The sequence below is a fragment of the Daldinia caldariorum genome, assembly GCF_022478825.1.
Source record: "Daldinia caldariorum strain CBS 122874 unplaced genomic scaffold F4812scaffold_13, whole genome shotgun sequence".
NCBI lineage: Eukaryota > Fungi > Ascomycota > Sordariomycetes > Xylariales > Hypoxylaceae > Daldinia > Daldinia caldariorum.
The window spans coordinates 382,724-396,002 of NW_025953049.1; the positions used below are offsets into that span (position 1 = coordinate 382,724).

Consider the following 13,279-nt stretch of genomic DNA (forward strand, 5'->3'; position numbering starts at 1 on the left):
TGCATCCGTACCCCAGAGCCCCGGGGTAATCTTATTTGAGGAGAAGTGATTGACATGTATCGCAATACGGTTCATTGCCCCGCGGGGTATCTTAGTACCGGTCTTAGTAAACAAAAGCCCCTTTCGTCGTTCGAAGGAGCGTTATAAGCCAGTCATCATAAGTAAAACTTATAAGGTACCTCCTAGGCTGGCTTAGTGAGACAAAGTCGATGCCACTAAGAACTTTATATATGATATTATTTGATTTGGTTATAAGCTGTTGATTAAACTTATTAACTACAGGTGCCTAAGCTAGAAAGTGTCCGAATCTCATGCTTTTTTAAAGTTTCGAGATAGACCGCCAACGGTGACTTGCAGCCATGAGCCCTCCGCAGGACGAAGTTCACCGCCGTTCGCTGGAGGATCCGGAGAAATTCTGGGGCCGGCACGCCGAGAAGCTGCATTGGCACGAGAAGCCGCATTCGGTCATAACCAAGACGACGAGGAAGCTCAAAAGCGGATTGGGGTATCCTCATTGGGAGTGGTTCTCGGGCGGTAAGATATCAACATGTTACAACTGCGTTGATAGGCACGTCCTTGCTGGCAATGGCCACCAGCCTGCTATCTTCTACGATAGTCCTGTCACCAAGAAGAAGGCTACTATCACGTACTCGCAGCTACTTGACCAGGTCGAGGTTACGGCTGGTGCTCTAAGGGAAGAAGGTGTCAAGAAAGGGGATGTGGTGTTGGTTTATAGTTCGTTTACCCCGTCGCCTTTTTTCATCATCATCATCATCATCATCATCATCATCATCAAAAGGGTGTACCTAGCTGACAAAATCTAGTGCCAATGATCCCGGCTGCTCTCATTGGAATTTTGGCTATCAACCGGCTCGGGGCAATCCACGCAGTTGTGTTTGGCGGGTTCGCCGCAGCATCTCTAGCCCAACGGATCGAGTCATCCAAGCCCGTGGCCATCTTAACAGCTTCATGCGGAATAGACGGGGCCAAAGCGCCTATGAGCTACAAGCCTTTCATCTCGGAGGCTATCCAACTATCTAGTCACAAGCCAAGCCGTGTCATAATCTGGCAGCGAGACGAGTTACGATGGGATAACCTCAACAAATCAGCCGGCGAGCGTAATTGGTTCAAGATGGTGCGCAGCTGCAAAGCGAGAGGCGTGAGGGCCGATTGCGTGCCTGTTAGCTCTACGGATGCGATTTATATCATCTACACGAGTGGAACAACGGGCTCGCCTAAAGGTGTTGTCCGTCAAGCAGGTGGTCACGCGGTTGGCTTACATCTTTCAATGAGATATTTGTTTGGTGTCCACGGACCCAGAGATGTTATGTTCACGGCAAGGTGAGTTAAGTCTAAAAGGAAATTAGGTACCCATTAGGTAGAAGTATTAACTCGAGACGAAGCGATATAGGTTGGGTGGTAGGCCATTCCTACATCATCTACGCCCCTCTCCTTGTCGGAGCAGCAACGGTCCTCTTTGAAGGAAAACCTATCGGGACCCCTGATAGTTCGACTCTCTGGCGCATCATACAAGAATATAAAGTGACGAGTTTGTTCACTGCTCCGAGTAAGTGCCGTTGGAGAAGGTTGCCGAGTCATGAAACTAACATACGTAGCTGCTCTTCGGGCTATCAAGAGAGATGACCCAAATAACACGTCTCTCAAGCGGATAGGCGAGCAGGGCGGCCTCAAAAGCCTCAAGGCGCTTTTCCTAGCGGGCGAGAGGTCGGAACCCTCGATAGTAACGATGTACGACGAACTCGTGCAACGGTACGGTGCTCCCGGTGCCACGGTCGTGGATAATTGGTGGTCGTCAGAGTCAGGATCGCCAATGTCCGGCATCTGTTTAGCGCCACACGCGGGAGACACCGAAGGCACCATAAGCAGGAGCTATCGACGGTTACCGATCAAGCCGGGGAGCGCCGGCATGGCACTGCCGGGGTTTGACGTTAGAGTTGTGGATGACGATGGGAACGAGGTAAAGAGAGGAAAGATGGGTAATATTGTTCTGGCGATACCGCTAGCCCCGACGGGTTTCACAACGTTGTGGAAAGACGACGAAAGATTTTATAATGGGTATCTGAAAAGGTTTGGAGGGAAATGGGTTGACACCGGCGGTAGGTCTTTTTCGTTTAAGTCTCTGCTTGGAAACTATTCGCTAACTGAGAGCCTGATAGATGCCGGCATGATAGACCCTTCTGGGTACATCAGCATTATGAGTCGAAGCGATGATTTGATCAATACAGCCGGTCATCGACTTTCGACTGGTAAGTCATTCCACCTCAACTACCCAATGAAAGTTTCTACTAAAGCAACCCGAATAGGATCCATCGAGCAAGCGATAACAAGCCATCCTCTAGTTGCGGAAGCTTGCGTAGTCGGGGTTCCAGACTCCCTGAAAGGCCAGCTCCCTTTCGCCTTCATAACTTTATCAGTGCCTGACCACCCTCCCTCCGCTGTACCGGACAAACAGCTATCCGACGAGATCCAAAAGCTGGTGCGGCGCCAGATCGGAGGCATTGCAACGCTCGGCGGCATAATCCAGGGGAAGGGAATGATCCCCAAGACGCGGTCGGGCAAGACGCTGCGAAGGGTTCTGAGGGAGCTGGTTGAGAATGCCGTTCACGACGAGCTCGAGAACGAAGTCCAGTACCCGGCCACCATCGAGGACGCGTCGGTCGTCGATGTAGCGAAGTCTAAGGTCGTAGAATATTTTAAGCATAGAGGGGAAGCGCATAAAGCGACCGAGGTAAGGGCTAAGTTGTAGAGGACTCGTCTCCGTTGAGCTATATTCTCGACAATGCCTGCTACTGTTGTACTTCTGTTTCTGTTGTTTTGAGTTAAAGGGATACGATCAGCGGGTATATTTACTAGGAGGATCTACCTCTCGGGTAGCTTTCGTATTCATGTTCAAGTATAGTAATCTATCATAAAGGCCCTATCTTCTCGTAGTGACACACCCCTTCTCCACAGCAACGACGTCAAATCACATTAATGTGTGCTTTTCCTGGATATTGTATTTGTAATTTCTAGTCATTTTATCTAATTGAGTCATAAAGCTAAAAATATCACGACTTTTTCTTTCTCTTCGCTAGGCTTATGGATAGATACCTACCTTGTACCCATGGCTTTGGTTGATGAAATATCTTCCTCGTACACTTATTTGGATACCGATATTTTTCTTGTTCACGTGGTTCTAGTCATATTACCTAGGACGTATTAAAAGTCCGGCGGATACCGGTTGGTTGACGGACACGACGGGGGATGAGCCGATTATCACCGCTCGTAATTCCTTCGCTTCATCTGCTTTGATATTTTTGCCTGCCAATCACAATGGCAAAGTCCCCTTTTCCAAAGCGACGGGCACGAATCACTACTCTCCGGAAAGTCTAATTCCAGACGTTTGGGGGCGGGCGACATGTGGGTTTCGAGCGTATAGAGTGGCGGCTACCTTATGTCCGCACGCTCACGAGGGAGAAGACTCGTGCGCGGACGACGAGGCGGCCTCGCAGTTCTACCCGTGACCCATGCTTTTTAACATTTACGTGCCACACAAGCGGTCCCAAGAAACGCCTCATACTTGTGGTTCTATGTAAATGACTCAGCTTATGGTGTTAGGCTGTCGTTTCGCCTGCCGCAATAAGCTGCTCAATTCGGAAACTTACGTATAGCCTCACTGATAGGACTAGTATACAGTGCATAGAGCGCCGATACCGACTAAGACAATCACCGAAAATGATCTCGTTCTCCACTCGTTACTAACTCGGTGCGATGGCTTCCAGATGGTAGGAATTGTATCCTGAAGGAGTAAAAGATGAATTTTCGCGATAAATTTGGTAAATATGTGGACCGAAGCTGAACTAAGATTCTTCCCGACGCAGGTTCTCGGTGGATATCATGAGTGTAGTAGAATGGCAAAATGGCGATATATAAGTTAGCTATGCCCTCTAGTAATATTAGACCTATAGACATCGTTGAGTTCTCCAGCTCTGTGAAGACAGTAAATCCAATAAGAGTTTCTCTGGGCCAAGTCGATATCCTCATAATGGCAGAAAGAGAGATTATTATATTTTGGGGAGGCCACGGCAAGTTATTCGTTTGACAACAGCTGTATAAACCAATACTAACGTTTACAGACTCTTTCGTATGTCGTTGGGTTAGCTCACCAGTCACCAAATGTGTCTCGGACGGCAGCACGACATTGCAGACGATAGATCTTGCCTTGTCGTTGAATCTCGCATCGCCTAATTCGGAGCCCCCTAATCTCCCAAGCGGTGATGATATCTGGATCCAAAGTGGAAACAATGGAATCGAGCTTGCCAGCGCAGAGTCCTTTGGTTCACAGGAAGCTTTCCGATTCCTAGTGACTTGCCTCCAAGCTACCAAGCTATCGAATAAGAGATTGGCAAGACTTATTATCCCTTTGCAGAGAGGTACGGTCGTCAGGTCAGACATCGTCCCTCTTCGTCTAAAGGATGCCTTTGGTGTCGAACGAGTAGTCTCCTTTTTAGCGCCGCTCCAACCACTCTCTGGAGATGTCCCCCGTCTGGAGTTGATTTCCATCGTAGAATTGTTTCGTTCCTCTGCTGGTGGAATATTATTACAGGAGCCGTGTTCAGGAGCACCTATCGTACCTCCGGAATTCGAAGCCGATTTTGAAAATAAGATGTCTCTGCCCTGGGTTCTACCAGGACTACGCACTCGGAAACGCCTTGTGCTCGTTGGCGTGAGCTATCGCGCACCATCTCATGGGTCGTGGACTGTCTACGCATGCGAAGCAGCCCGTTACCTCGGAATTGATCTCGTAATCATTGACAAGCCCGGCTGTTGGATCGAGCGAAGCGAATATTCACAGGTATGTACTTACCTAGTACAAACAAGTAGCCCCTTTATACCCAACCCGGAACCCGGGGTCCATGATAATGAGTACCTAAAGGAGCTTCTGCTCCTGGTGTACATCTAAATCCTCCTCAATTGTTCAGAACGATAGTTACTAACGCCGATACTTAAGTGGTACGAGGCATTCTTGCCTGTTGGCACTTGGTGGACAAACCCCCCTGACCACAACATGGCAGACCGTATCGCCGAGACAGTCAGGTCATACGGCAAGCCTATCGATGGAATCGTTACTTTTATCGATTCATTCCAAGCTACGGTCAGCCGAGCAGCGGAGAAGCTTGGCTTACCGCACCAACCCGCCGAATCATACGAAATCGCAACTGACAAATATCGGGTGGGTATTGCCGAAGGCCGTAATCCTTTCTACGGCTCGACGGCTAAGGAGGCGTTGGATTTCGCCTCGGCACAAAATCTCTCATACCCCTTAATCCTCAAGCCGCGCCTGGGCCTGAACTCGGAAGGTATTGTGCGAGTGAACAACGCGGCGGAGATCCAGGCTGGGGTGGAAATGATCCATAAGACCTTCTTCAAGTCGTTCACGATGGAGAAGTATTGCGACGGTCCAGAAGTAGACGCCAATATGATCTTATTGGATGGTGAGATATTGTTTTGTGAGATCTGCGACGACTTCCCCAAGCCGGGAGATCAAAGCGACATCACGGTTCCCGCCTCTCAGAGGAGCTTCTTGGAGACGTTTCTCGTCCACCCTTCCGCTCTTCCGTCTCAAGAACTAGAAATGCTTCAAAGTTCAATTAGCGCGACTCTACGACGGATTGGTATTTCTAGCGGTGTTCTACACGTGGAAGCCCGGGTCGAGCGATCATCTGTAGAATACCGCTCGGACGGCGGGTATCTTGACTTACGACCAATCGACAAAGCGGCAACATCGACTCCTCCAGCTCCTTGGATCTTGGAAATCAACCCGCGCCCTCCCGGATCTACTGCCAGTCGGATCGTCGAGTCGGTCTACGGAATCGATTATTTTGGCGTCGCGCTATCCCTAGCCATCCAGGACAAGGATCGAGCCAGAGCATTATCCCTCCCGTTCCGAAACGGTGCCCAGTACACCGGAGTACTCGTGTTCATTGGTGCTGATTTCGAAGAAACCCGCGAAGGCATCTTCGATTCGGATGACATCTGCAAAGAATTGATAGGCCGCAGGCCCGACCTAGCGAAGAATAGTAAGTACCTAACCTACCATCTGCACGCACTCATTAGTCCTTCTGTCGCACGACACAAGCCTCAGTTTCAATATATATAAGAGGAGTCTACACACCCAATCATAGGAGTCGGAATGAGTGGCGAGACCTACATATATAAAATACGAATAAAGTACTAATCCCGAATGTTACGTAGTTAATCGCTACGGCTGTCTCGTGAAAAGGGGCCAGAAGGTCCCGCACCCTAGTTCCGGAGCGAACACATTCATAGCTTACTTCAACGTGTTTTCAAAGTCAAGGAAGGAAGCACTAGAAATTGCAGCTGAGGTTAGGAAGGAAGTCAGGTACTCGTTCCGTTGAATTGGCTTTAAGAGCTACGTATAGATTTCCTTCATCATATGTATTGGCAAGATGGCTCTGCGAGCTCATGCCTAGGCGTTGTTCATATCCTTTATTAAGAAGCTCTCCTTAGACATAGAAAGATAGACAGGTAGATAGAATATCACCATAGAAATAGACAAACCCACTTACAGCGGTATATAGTTTACCATGAGGACTAAGATTAAACAGAAAGTGGCATGTCTTGATGGTTAATTTCTAGTGGTTAATGTCTACTGGTGTATTTCTAATGACATTGACATTAGCTATAGCGTACCTATGATAAGCAAGCCACCTTTATCATACGACGGCTTTTTCATAAACTATATATAAACTCGGGATTCTCCCTGTCCGTCAGATCAAGAAATTCCTGCCCATCCACCTTAGCATAACCGGGACTAGCTCGGATAGCGGCCTTAATCTTGTTCTGACGCCTGCACCACATGTTGATAAAGATCAGGATGGCAAACGACACAAACATGCACACGAGGATCACGATGTTGGCGTTGCGGTACTGCGGCGCGTCGTACGTCTGGAATACCTGAGGCCCGATGATGTTGCCTACGCAGTAGGCGGTCAGATACATCGCCGCGACGGTCGTTTTCTTCGTCCACCCCGCTACGTTCGTCGAGATCAGTCCTAGCAGAGCTACGAACCCGGTCGAGGAGGACTGGTACAGGTAGTAGCCCGCAAGCCGTCCACCGCTGTTGCTGAGCGGGAGGAGGAGGATCAGAAAGAGGCCCAGTACTGATAACAAGACACCAGCAGCACCGAATAACTAAATGAGCCGTTAGCACTGCCTATAGAGCTAGGTATGGGCCGGGAAGCCTAACAATTCGGTTTTTGTATCGATCACCAAAATGCCCTGCGACTAGGAGAGTGATGACTTGGACGGCACCACCAGGTGCCCCCAAAAGCAGCGATTCGTTTTCCGAGAACCCAAACGAAACGATGAGCTGCGAGAAATAATTCGACATTCCACCTGGAGGTAGTTAATCAAGAACATCATTAGCCTTCAATTTTCGAATATAGGTACCTACTTAGACGTGGAGACAACTCACCGTTTGGAATCGAGCAAATGACACTATTCAGCACGAACGCCCAGACCATAGGATCCGTAAGCGCTTCCTGGCACTGATACCACTTGAAGTGCTTGTTGCCCACGCCCTGCTGATTAATACGGATGCGTTCGACGGCCATAACGCGCTCCCGCGGCGTCAAGAAGCGGGCGTTCAGCTGGCTGTCCGGCATGAAGTACAAGAACAAGACGCCCATGAACGCGGTGAAAAAGCCGGTGACGAGAAAAACCAACTGCCAGGACTTGATCAGGATAGGACGGGCGTCGGTGCCCACGGCGATGCCGTACGCGACCACGCCGCCGATGATCTGGGCCCAGCCGTTGAAGCCGAACCACCAGGCGACGCGGGCGCCCTGCTCCATCTTGGTGTACCACTGGGAGGTGAAGAGCGCGAAGCCGGGGCTCACGGCGGCCTCGAAGGCGCCGAGGAAGAAGCGCACCGTCATGGCCCCGGCGAAGCTGTTCGCCGCCGCCATGCAGCACAGCACGAGCCCCCACATGATCACGTTGAAGGCCGAGTATCTGGCCAGCGGGAGCCGCTGCAGGAGCCGGTTCGTCGGCCACTCCCAGAAGAGGTACCCGAAGTAGAACATGGACGCTATCCACTGTTGTCGAAGGTAGGTAGGTTAGTATCGCCCGCAGTACAAACCAACCCCTAGGAATCGCTGCCGGCCCCCTCAAATTGAGACTCGGTATAAAATCGGACGGGTTCATCAAAAAGGAAAAGGGGGAGACATGATAATGACCACGCTTGTTTTTTTTTGTTTTTGTTTTTTTTTGCGAACTGGGAATAGGGGGTAGCTTACGGAATAATCCTGGCCTTATATATCATACCTGTCAATACACACTTACATATTTAAGAATAGGTATATAATCAATTTAGCAAAAACTCACCTTGAAGGTTGATATCTGTCTGCGGCGAACACATATCGTAAGTTTCTATTTTTTTCGATTTTATTAAAATCCTTTTTTTTTTTCGTAAAGAAAAAAAAAATCCAAGTTCATCTCACTTTAATCCCCATGATAGAAGCATACGACAAAGTAGTCTTGTCCAAGTAATTCAGGCCGTAGACGACGCAAAGCAGCGGCATCAAGTTACGATCGATCTTCTTCAGCAGCCTCTTCTCGTCTTCCGGGGTCAAAACTACGGCTTCCCCGGCCACGAGCTTCAACGCCTCGTCCGGATCGTCCTTATTTATGTGCTTCTTCTTGCCCACGGGGCCGGCGGTTCCGGCGGCTTCGGACGAGTTGCTCGCCGTCTTTTCGACGTCGGCCGACGACGCTGCTGTCGACGGCTGTTTGGCCTCGGACATGGCTGACACGGTTTGTTTCGTTCGAATTACGATTTTAGATTTATGTACCAGGACTAGCAATTGAGGGGTGAGGATTAGATGGAGATTTAAGTTCGGAATTAGAGATAGACAATCCAACCCAGTCTACTACTATCTAAGTGTCCAATCTTAACAAGAAGCAGGCGACGAAAGAACCATGAACCCATGATGTCGACTTTGCTGGTTATCTTCGCTGATAAGCAAGTCGTACCGATATGTGTGGGCAAATATCAAGGAGATAAGTCGGGGTATAGCCAATCAAATAGTATGCCCGCAGCCAGGAAGAGTGGTGTGCTACGTAAATGAGGGCCTGATGCTGCGAGCAGATCGCAGCATTAAGCCTATTCAGTAGGTATTTATAAATGAGCCATAGGTATGTGGTATCTTGTTACGTATAGACTTGTGGTTCTTTTAGATAAACATTACCGAGGTGAATATGAGAATACATATGTTAAACTGACTACACTCCGGAAAACCCGTAGTGGAGAGAAATGCCTTTGTTATCTACCGGGACTTTCGCATGAGGGGTAGTGCTGGGATCACTTATCCCCATGATCGACAGCATTACCTTAGCTATCTCCTAGACAGAATTAAACATCATGTTCAATAGATTTATGTGTCTGAGCATACCGACGACGCCTATCTAAACGTTATGTAAACCGAGCCCAAAGTGAACCAACCAACCGTCTTTCCTAATGATAAGCCTTCTACCATAATTATTAAGTAAGGGAGAAATCTCACTGCGCCAGCCCGTACTCTAATAAATCCCCCGACCGCGAGTCTCGGTGAAATGCAAGGTATGTAGGACTTCTTGCGATCAGCAGAGGCTGAGGGGCAGAGACTGTTTGAATACCTAGATACAGGTAGGTACTATGTAATTAAAAATCACCCGAGCCACAAGACAATAAACTCTGCGTCATCTTCACGGCCTTACTTGGATCTGTCTTACGTAGGCCTGACGGGTACTTCCATACCTTTTATTAAATCCCTATGACGGGAATATGCCTAGTACCTAGGTACCTAAACGCCCCCCCCTTGCGGCGAAGACGTCACACAGCCGGATAGGAGGTGCCTAAGGCAGGTACCCGTCCGACGCTGGGCTGCCTCCGCCGTATGCAGTGCTCGTCACGTTGCGCCGCGGCGGCGTCCTTATAAGGTTGGGCAGCGGGAAGCAATGTTGCAGCACCTACCTTATGTACCTACTTAGAGGTAGGTAGTCTACCTGACGCAGGGACGGTCGAGATTATATGTAGGACTGTCAGATTTCTCTACGAATAGCAAAAAAGAACGTGCATGGACAAGTAACCCTCCATCATGTACCTACCCTACACGGTCGGTTACATGGCTTTTCTTTTTTCAATGATCGCTGGATCAGCCAGCATTTGTCCTAAAGTTAGGTATCTAGGTACTTACCTAGATATCAGGTATGTATGTAAAAACACGTGTCTTGGATGTCGTAGACAGGTGATAATGTCCTTGTGTCTCTTGTCACATCCAGTAAGACTTACATAGGTACCTAGGTTGGGTTGTCTAACGATGAGCTTGGATTTACTCCATTACTAACAGGTACCTAACCCTTAGTGTTTTTTTATAGTTGAGACCGGACTATATTAGGTACATAAGATCGACACACATCTACTGAACCTGAGACAAGCCGGCTTATGTGTGTTATATACCTGTACGCACAGGCAATTGGGTTGTCGCTGATCAACAGGTACATACATGTTGCGATGCAATCGTTCATCTGATCTCCATCTACAGTTATTTGCAGATCGGGTTGCCCCATCGATGGATAAAAATAGTCTCCGGACATGGTGCCGAGTAGGGCGTTGAGCAAATAAATAAAATCGAAGATCAGCATTTCCAGGAGGCGTACCGTATTATGTTCAAGTAGCGAAACAAGGTTTATGGATCAGGAAGAGTCTAAAATTGACTTCTGGCTACGCAAGATAGCACGGTGATACTATTTGTCTATCCTCGTTCACTACGGCCCGGTCTCAGGAGGTTTTACAAATCACGATTTAGTAGTCACTTGCCAAAAGGGAAGAGAGGATTTTAAGTGCCGGACCAAAACTTGGCCTCCCAGCTATGCATACGTTGCCATTGAACTACCGTACAAAGACTCCGTAGACACAGGAGAAAAAGTTGTCAAGAGACCAATAAAACATCCAGCTAAGATAAGATTATAGGTGTTTGCAATTCTTGCCGAATATTAACAATTTGCCTTTGACTCTCCAAAAAGTTTGTACAAGAGAAGTCAAGTCGGATTAGAGCAAGAGAGGCACGAGAATCCAAAAATGAAACTTCCTGGGTAAGGGACGCGCGTAATAGGTGAAGATTGAAATGGTTTTGATTTTTGTCCAAAAGGCTTTTCCCTGAAAACGAAGTGAGACTGTCCATCCAAGTAAATCCGCCAGGATAATCTGCTCCAGTTTCCAAAAAAAAAAAAAAAAAAAAAAAACCCTTTTCCTTAGAAAACCATTCCACGTGCCAGGAGACCTCACACAATTGTTAATCCTCCGTGGGTTATATTTGGTTGTTGTCCGAAAATACCGAGACAAGAAATTACAAGAATCAAAATTAAAATTCCCGCATGCGTGGTCGTAAATACTCCATAGTGCAATGCAGAACACCGTGCCGTTAACAAGTCCCTAAAACACTTCCTCCGTTTCCCATCACAACTCCCCGTCTGCTTCCCGTCATGAACATTGGAAGCACCCCTCTCGATCACCGTAGATTAGGTACTATCGAACAAAGGAGAATCGTAGGTCATAGACGCGGATACCGAACTGTAGCTGGTCGCTTACAGAAGGGCAGCGGCGAGACCGAGCAGACCGACGAGGCCAGCACCAGAGATAGCGGCAGCCTTGCCAGCGCCAGCAGTGGGGATGGGGGTGCTGGCGGGGTAAGAAGGAGCCGGAGCACCACCGGTAGGGTAAGCCTGGCTGGGGGTGTTGACGGGAGCCGTGTTGTTGGGGAAGCTGGGGGGAGCCGGAGCCGTAGTAGGGTAGGTAGGGGGGGTCTGGACCGGGAGGCTGGCGCTCGGGGAGCTGGCACCAGGGACACTGCTTCATGTTAGTTCATTTAATCTTATTTGATAGATGATGTCTTACCAAGTGGCGCAGGAGACTAACGAGGTAGTGAAGATGGGCTTGCTGATGGTGCAAGGGCAGTCGGTGATGGTCAAGGTCGTGGCCTATTGACTCTTGTTAGCTCCTTAGATCATTCCTAAATTGTGAGTCACAAAATCATACCTCAGTGACGGTGTAGGTGTTGGTGCCGTAGGTGATCTGAGTGGGTCCAGGGCAGTAGGTCTCGTAGGAGGTAACGACCTCGGTGGTGTACTGAGTAGCAGAGGTACCGTTGCTGGGGGCAACGACGGAGGTGCTGATGATAGGGATACCGCTGCTGGGGACAGCGGAGCTGACGGCAGGGATAGAAGCCGGAGAGCTAACTACGGGGTAGGAAGCAGGGCTGCTGCTGGAAGCAGATCCGCTGGCAGCAGGGGACGAAGCGGGAGCGCTGCTGCTGCTAGCGACCGGGGAAGAGGCGACGGAAGACTCGCCAGCGACGGGGTAGCTAGGAACAGACTCAACGGGGTACTGCTCGGTAGGGTAAGAGGCAGCAGCGCCGGCGGCGAAAGCAAGAGCGGCAACGGAGAACTTCATTTTGACTGATTTGTCTGGTATTAAGCGACTCGGGTAGAGTAGTCGAGGATTAATTAGTTATATAGGGGTAGAGCAATTAGGTATGCTGTATAACGAATGAAATTGACTGAAAAGTCAGGGTGATTATTGCAACGGAAGTTGTGTGGGTGAGGAAGAAAAGAGAGGAAGGATTGTCGGTCTTCGGATGTGTCGATTTATATACAGAACGAACGGCATGGGGGAAGGTTGCTTCCAGCTCGTTTCTTTCAGGTACACCACCACTACGCAACGTGAACTTGACCTGCTCCAGTCTCATTCGTACAATAAACCGTACATAGTACCTAACATAGATAGCCTATCCTTACTGCATATCCCTACTGCATCCCGGTTCTGCCAGGGCAGTATGTACAATACTATGTAAACGACGGGGCTCAAGACGCTAGGACAGCATGGTCGAATCCGTCTCCATCTATGTCTGCTCCATTTTTATTTATTTTTTTCCCACAACTTATTTCGCTTTTTTATCCAATCATGATCGGCTATGCCTTAGCATAGCCATCAAGGCACACTCGTACATACATAGTACTGCACACACATGAAAATATTCTGTATGTATTCTGTATGTATTGTGTGTATCATGTGTATTATGTGCGAGTGCATTGTTAGCTCCCTCTCCCTCCTAAGACGGACCTCAGGGGCTGTCTGTTCTTGGTTAGCGGTGAATGATGAGCGTCAAATCTGCCCCTTTCAGGTACAAATGTGGATTCCGCCCACGATGACTTGGTC

The 13,279-nt window shown here is 48.9% G+C and overlaps 6 protein-coding genes across 6 annotated transcripts; 2 read left to right on the forward strand and 4 right to left on the reverse strand.

Annotated features, from left to right (window-relative positions):
- Nucleotides 1-90: 90 nt before the first annotated feature.
- On the forward strand, nucleotides 91-3,049 carry F4812DRAFT_435509 (acetyl-CoA synthetase-like protein). The gene is made up of 6 exons (XM_047934767.1): nucleotides 91-735; nucleotides 825-1,341; nucleotides 1,404-1,567; nucleotides 1,617-2,117; nucleotides 2,178-2,267; nucleotides 2,325-3,049. The coding sequence occupies exons 1-6, from the start codon at nucleotides 360-362 to the stop codon at nucleotides 2,765-2,767; spliced, it is 2,091 nt and encodes a 696-aa protein (XP_047788315.1). The 5' UTR covers nucleotides 91-359; the 3' UTR covers nucleotides 2,768-3,049.
- Nucleotides 3,050-3,919: 870 nt separating this feature from the next.
- On the forward strand, nucleotides 3,920-6,582 carry F4812DRAFT_465899 (glutathione synthetase ATP-binding domain-like protein; the record flags this gene model as incomplete). The annotated part of the gene is made up of 4 exons (XM_047938502.1): nucleotides 3,920-3,950; nucleotides 4,137-4,855; nucleotides 5,012-6,080; nucleotides 6,256-6,582. The coding sequence occupies 4 exons, from the start codon at nucleotides 3,920-3,922 to the stop codon at nucleotides 6,417-6,419; spliced, it is 1,983 nt and encodes a 660-aa protein (XP_047788316.1). The 3' UTR covers nucleotides 6,420-6,582.
- A 39-nt stretch (nucleotides 6,583-6,621) lies between these two features.
- On the reverse strand, nucleotides 6,622-8,548 carry F4812DRAFT_435513 (major facilitator superfamily domain-containing protein). Its single transcript, XM_047934768.1, has 3 exons — nucleotides 7,499-8,548; nucleotides 7,271-7,419; nucleotides 6,622-7,215 (listed from the first exon to the last, which is right to left on the reverse strand). Exons 1-3 carry the CDS (start codon nucleotides 8,106-8,108, stop codon nucleotides 6,754-6,756), a joined length of 1,221 nt encoding a protein of 406 aa, XP_047788317.1. The 5' UTR covers nucleotides 8,109-8,548; the 3' UTR covers nucleotides 6,622-6,753.
- Nucleotides 8,213-9,024, reverse strand: F4812DRAFT_92951 (uncharacterized protein). The gene is made up of 3 exons (XM_047939547.1): nucleotides 8,526-9,024; nucleotides 8,410-8,454; nucleotides 8,213-8,362 (listed from the first exon to the last, which is right to left on the reverse strand). The coding sequence occupies exons 1-3, from the start codon at nucleotides 8,826-8,828 to the stop codon at nucleotides 8,318-8,320; spliced, it is 393 nt and encodes a 130-aa protein (XP_047788318.1). The 5' UTR covers nucleotides 8,829-9,024; the 3' UTR covers nucleotides 8,213-8,317.
- Nucleotides 9,025-10,099: 1,075 nt separating this feature from the next.
- F4812DRAFT_435521 (uncharacterized protein) lies at nucleotides 10,100-10,980 on the reverse strand. Its single transcript, XM_047934769.1, has one exon. It carries the CDS (start codon nucleotides 10,705-10,707, stop codon nucleotides 10,435-10,437), a length of 273 nt encoding a protein of 90 aa, XP_047788319.1. The 5' UTR covers nucleotides 10,708-10,980; the 3' UTR covers nucleotides 10,100-10,434.
- A 575-nt stretch (nucleotides 10,981-11,555) lies between these two features.
- On the reverse strand, nucleotides 11,556-12,606 carry F4812DRAFT_92681 (uncharacterized protein). Its single transcript, XM_047939546.1, has 3 exons — nucleotides 12,101-12,606; nucleotides 11,960-12,042; nucleotides 11,556-11,911 (listed from the first exon to the last, which is right to left on the reverse strand). Exons 1-3 carry the CDS (start codon nucleotides 12,512-12,514, stop codon nucleotides 11,650-11,652), a joined length of 759 nt encoding a protein of 252 aa, XP_047788320.1. The 5' UTR covers nucleotides 12,515-12,606; the 3' UTR covers nucleotides 11,556-11,649.
- Between the last annotated feature and the right edge of the window lie 673 nt (nucleotides 12,607-13,279).

What these genes read in the sequence shown, in the direction of transcription:
- F4812DRAFT_435509 (XM_047934767.1), top strand. Translation starts at nt 360, where the DNA reads ATGAGCCCTCCGCAGGACGAAGTTCACCGCCGTTCGCTGGAGGATCCG. An exon ending in GGATGTGGTGTTGGTTTATA is followed by an intron (nt 736 to 824) that starts GTTCGTTTACCC and finishes GACAAAATCTAG; the next exon opens with TGCCAATGATCCCGGCTGCT. An exon ending in GAAATGGGTTGACACCGGCG is followed by an intron (nt 2,118 to 2,177) that starts GTAGGTCTTTTT and finishes AGAGCCTGATAG; the next exon opens with ATGCCGGCATGATAGACCCT.
- F4812DRAFT_435513 (XM_047934768.1), bottom strand. Translation starts at nt 8,108, where the DNA reads ATGTTCTACTTCGGGTACCTCTTCTGGGAGTGGCCGACGAACCGGCTC. An exon ending in CATTTGCTCGATTCCAAACG is followed by an intron (nt 7,420 to 7,498) that starts GTGAGTTGTCTC and finishes AACTACCTCCAG; the next exon opens with GTGGAATGTCGAATTATTTC. An exon ending in ATCGATACAAAAACCGAATT is followed by an intron (nt 7,216 to 7,270) that starts GTTAGGCTTCCC and finishes CGGCTCATTTAG; the next exon opens with TTATTCGGTGCTGCTGGTGT.
- F4812DRAFT_92951 (XM_047939547.1), bottom strand. Translation starts at nt 8,828, where the DNA reads ATGTCCGAGGCCAAACAGCCGTCGACAGCAGCGTCGTCGGCCGACGTC. An exon ending in CTTCTATCATGGGGATTAAA is followed by an intron (nt 8,455 to 8,525) that starts GTGAGATGAACT and finishes CGAAAAAAATAG; the next exon opens with AAACTTACGATATGTGTTCG. An exon ending in GACAGATATCAACCTTCAAG is followed by an intron (nt 8,363 to 8,409) that starts GTGAGTTTTTGC and finishes TAAATATGTAAG; the next exon opens with TGTGTATTGACAGGTATGAT.
- F4812DRAFT_435521 (XM_047934769.1), bottom strand. Translation starts at nt 10,707, where the DNA reads ATGCTGATCTTCGATTTTATTTATTTGCTCAACGCCCTACTCGGCACC.
- F4812DRAFT_92681 (XM_047939546.1), bottom strand. Translation starts at nt 12,514, where the DNA reads ATGAAGTTCTCCGTTGCCGCTCTTGCTTTCGCCGCCGGCGCTGCTGCC. An exon ending in ACACCTACACCGTCACTGAG is followed by an intron (nt 12,043 to 12,100) that starts GTATGATTTTGT and finishes AAGAGTCAATAG; the next exon opens with GCCACGACCTTGACCATCAC. An exon ending in TTAGTCTCCTGCGCCACTTG is followed by an intron (nt 11,912 to 11,959) that starts GTAAGACATCAT and finishes AACATGAAGCAG; the next exon opens with TGTCCCTGGTGCCAGCTCCC.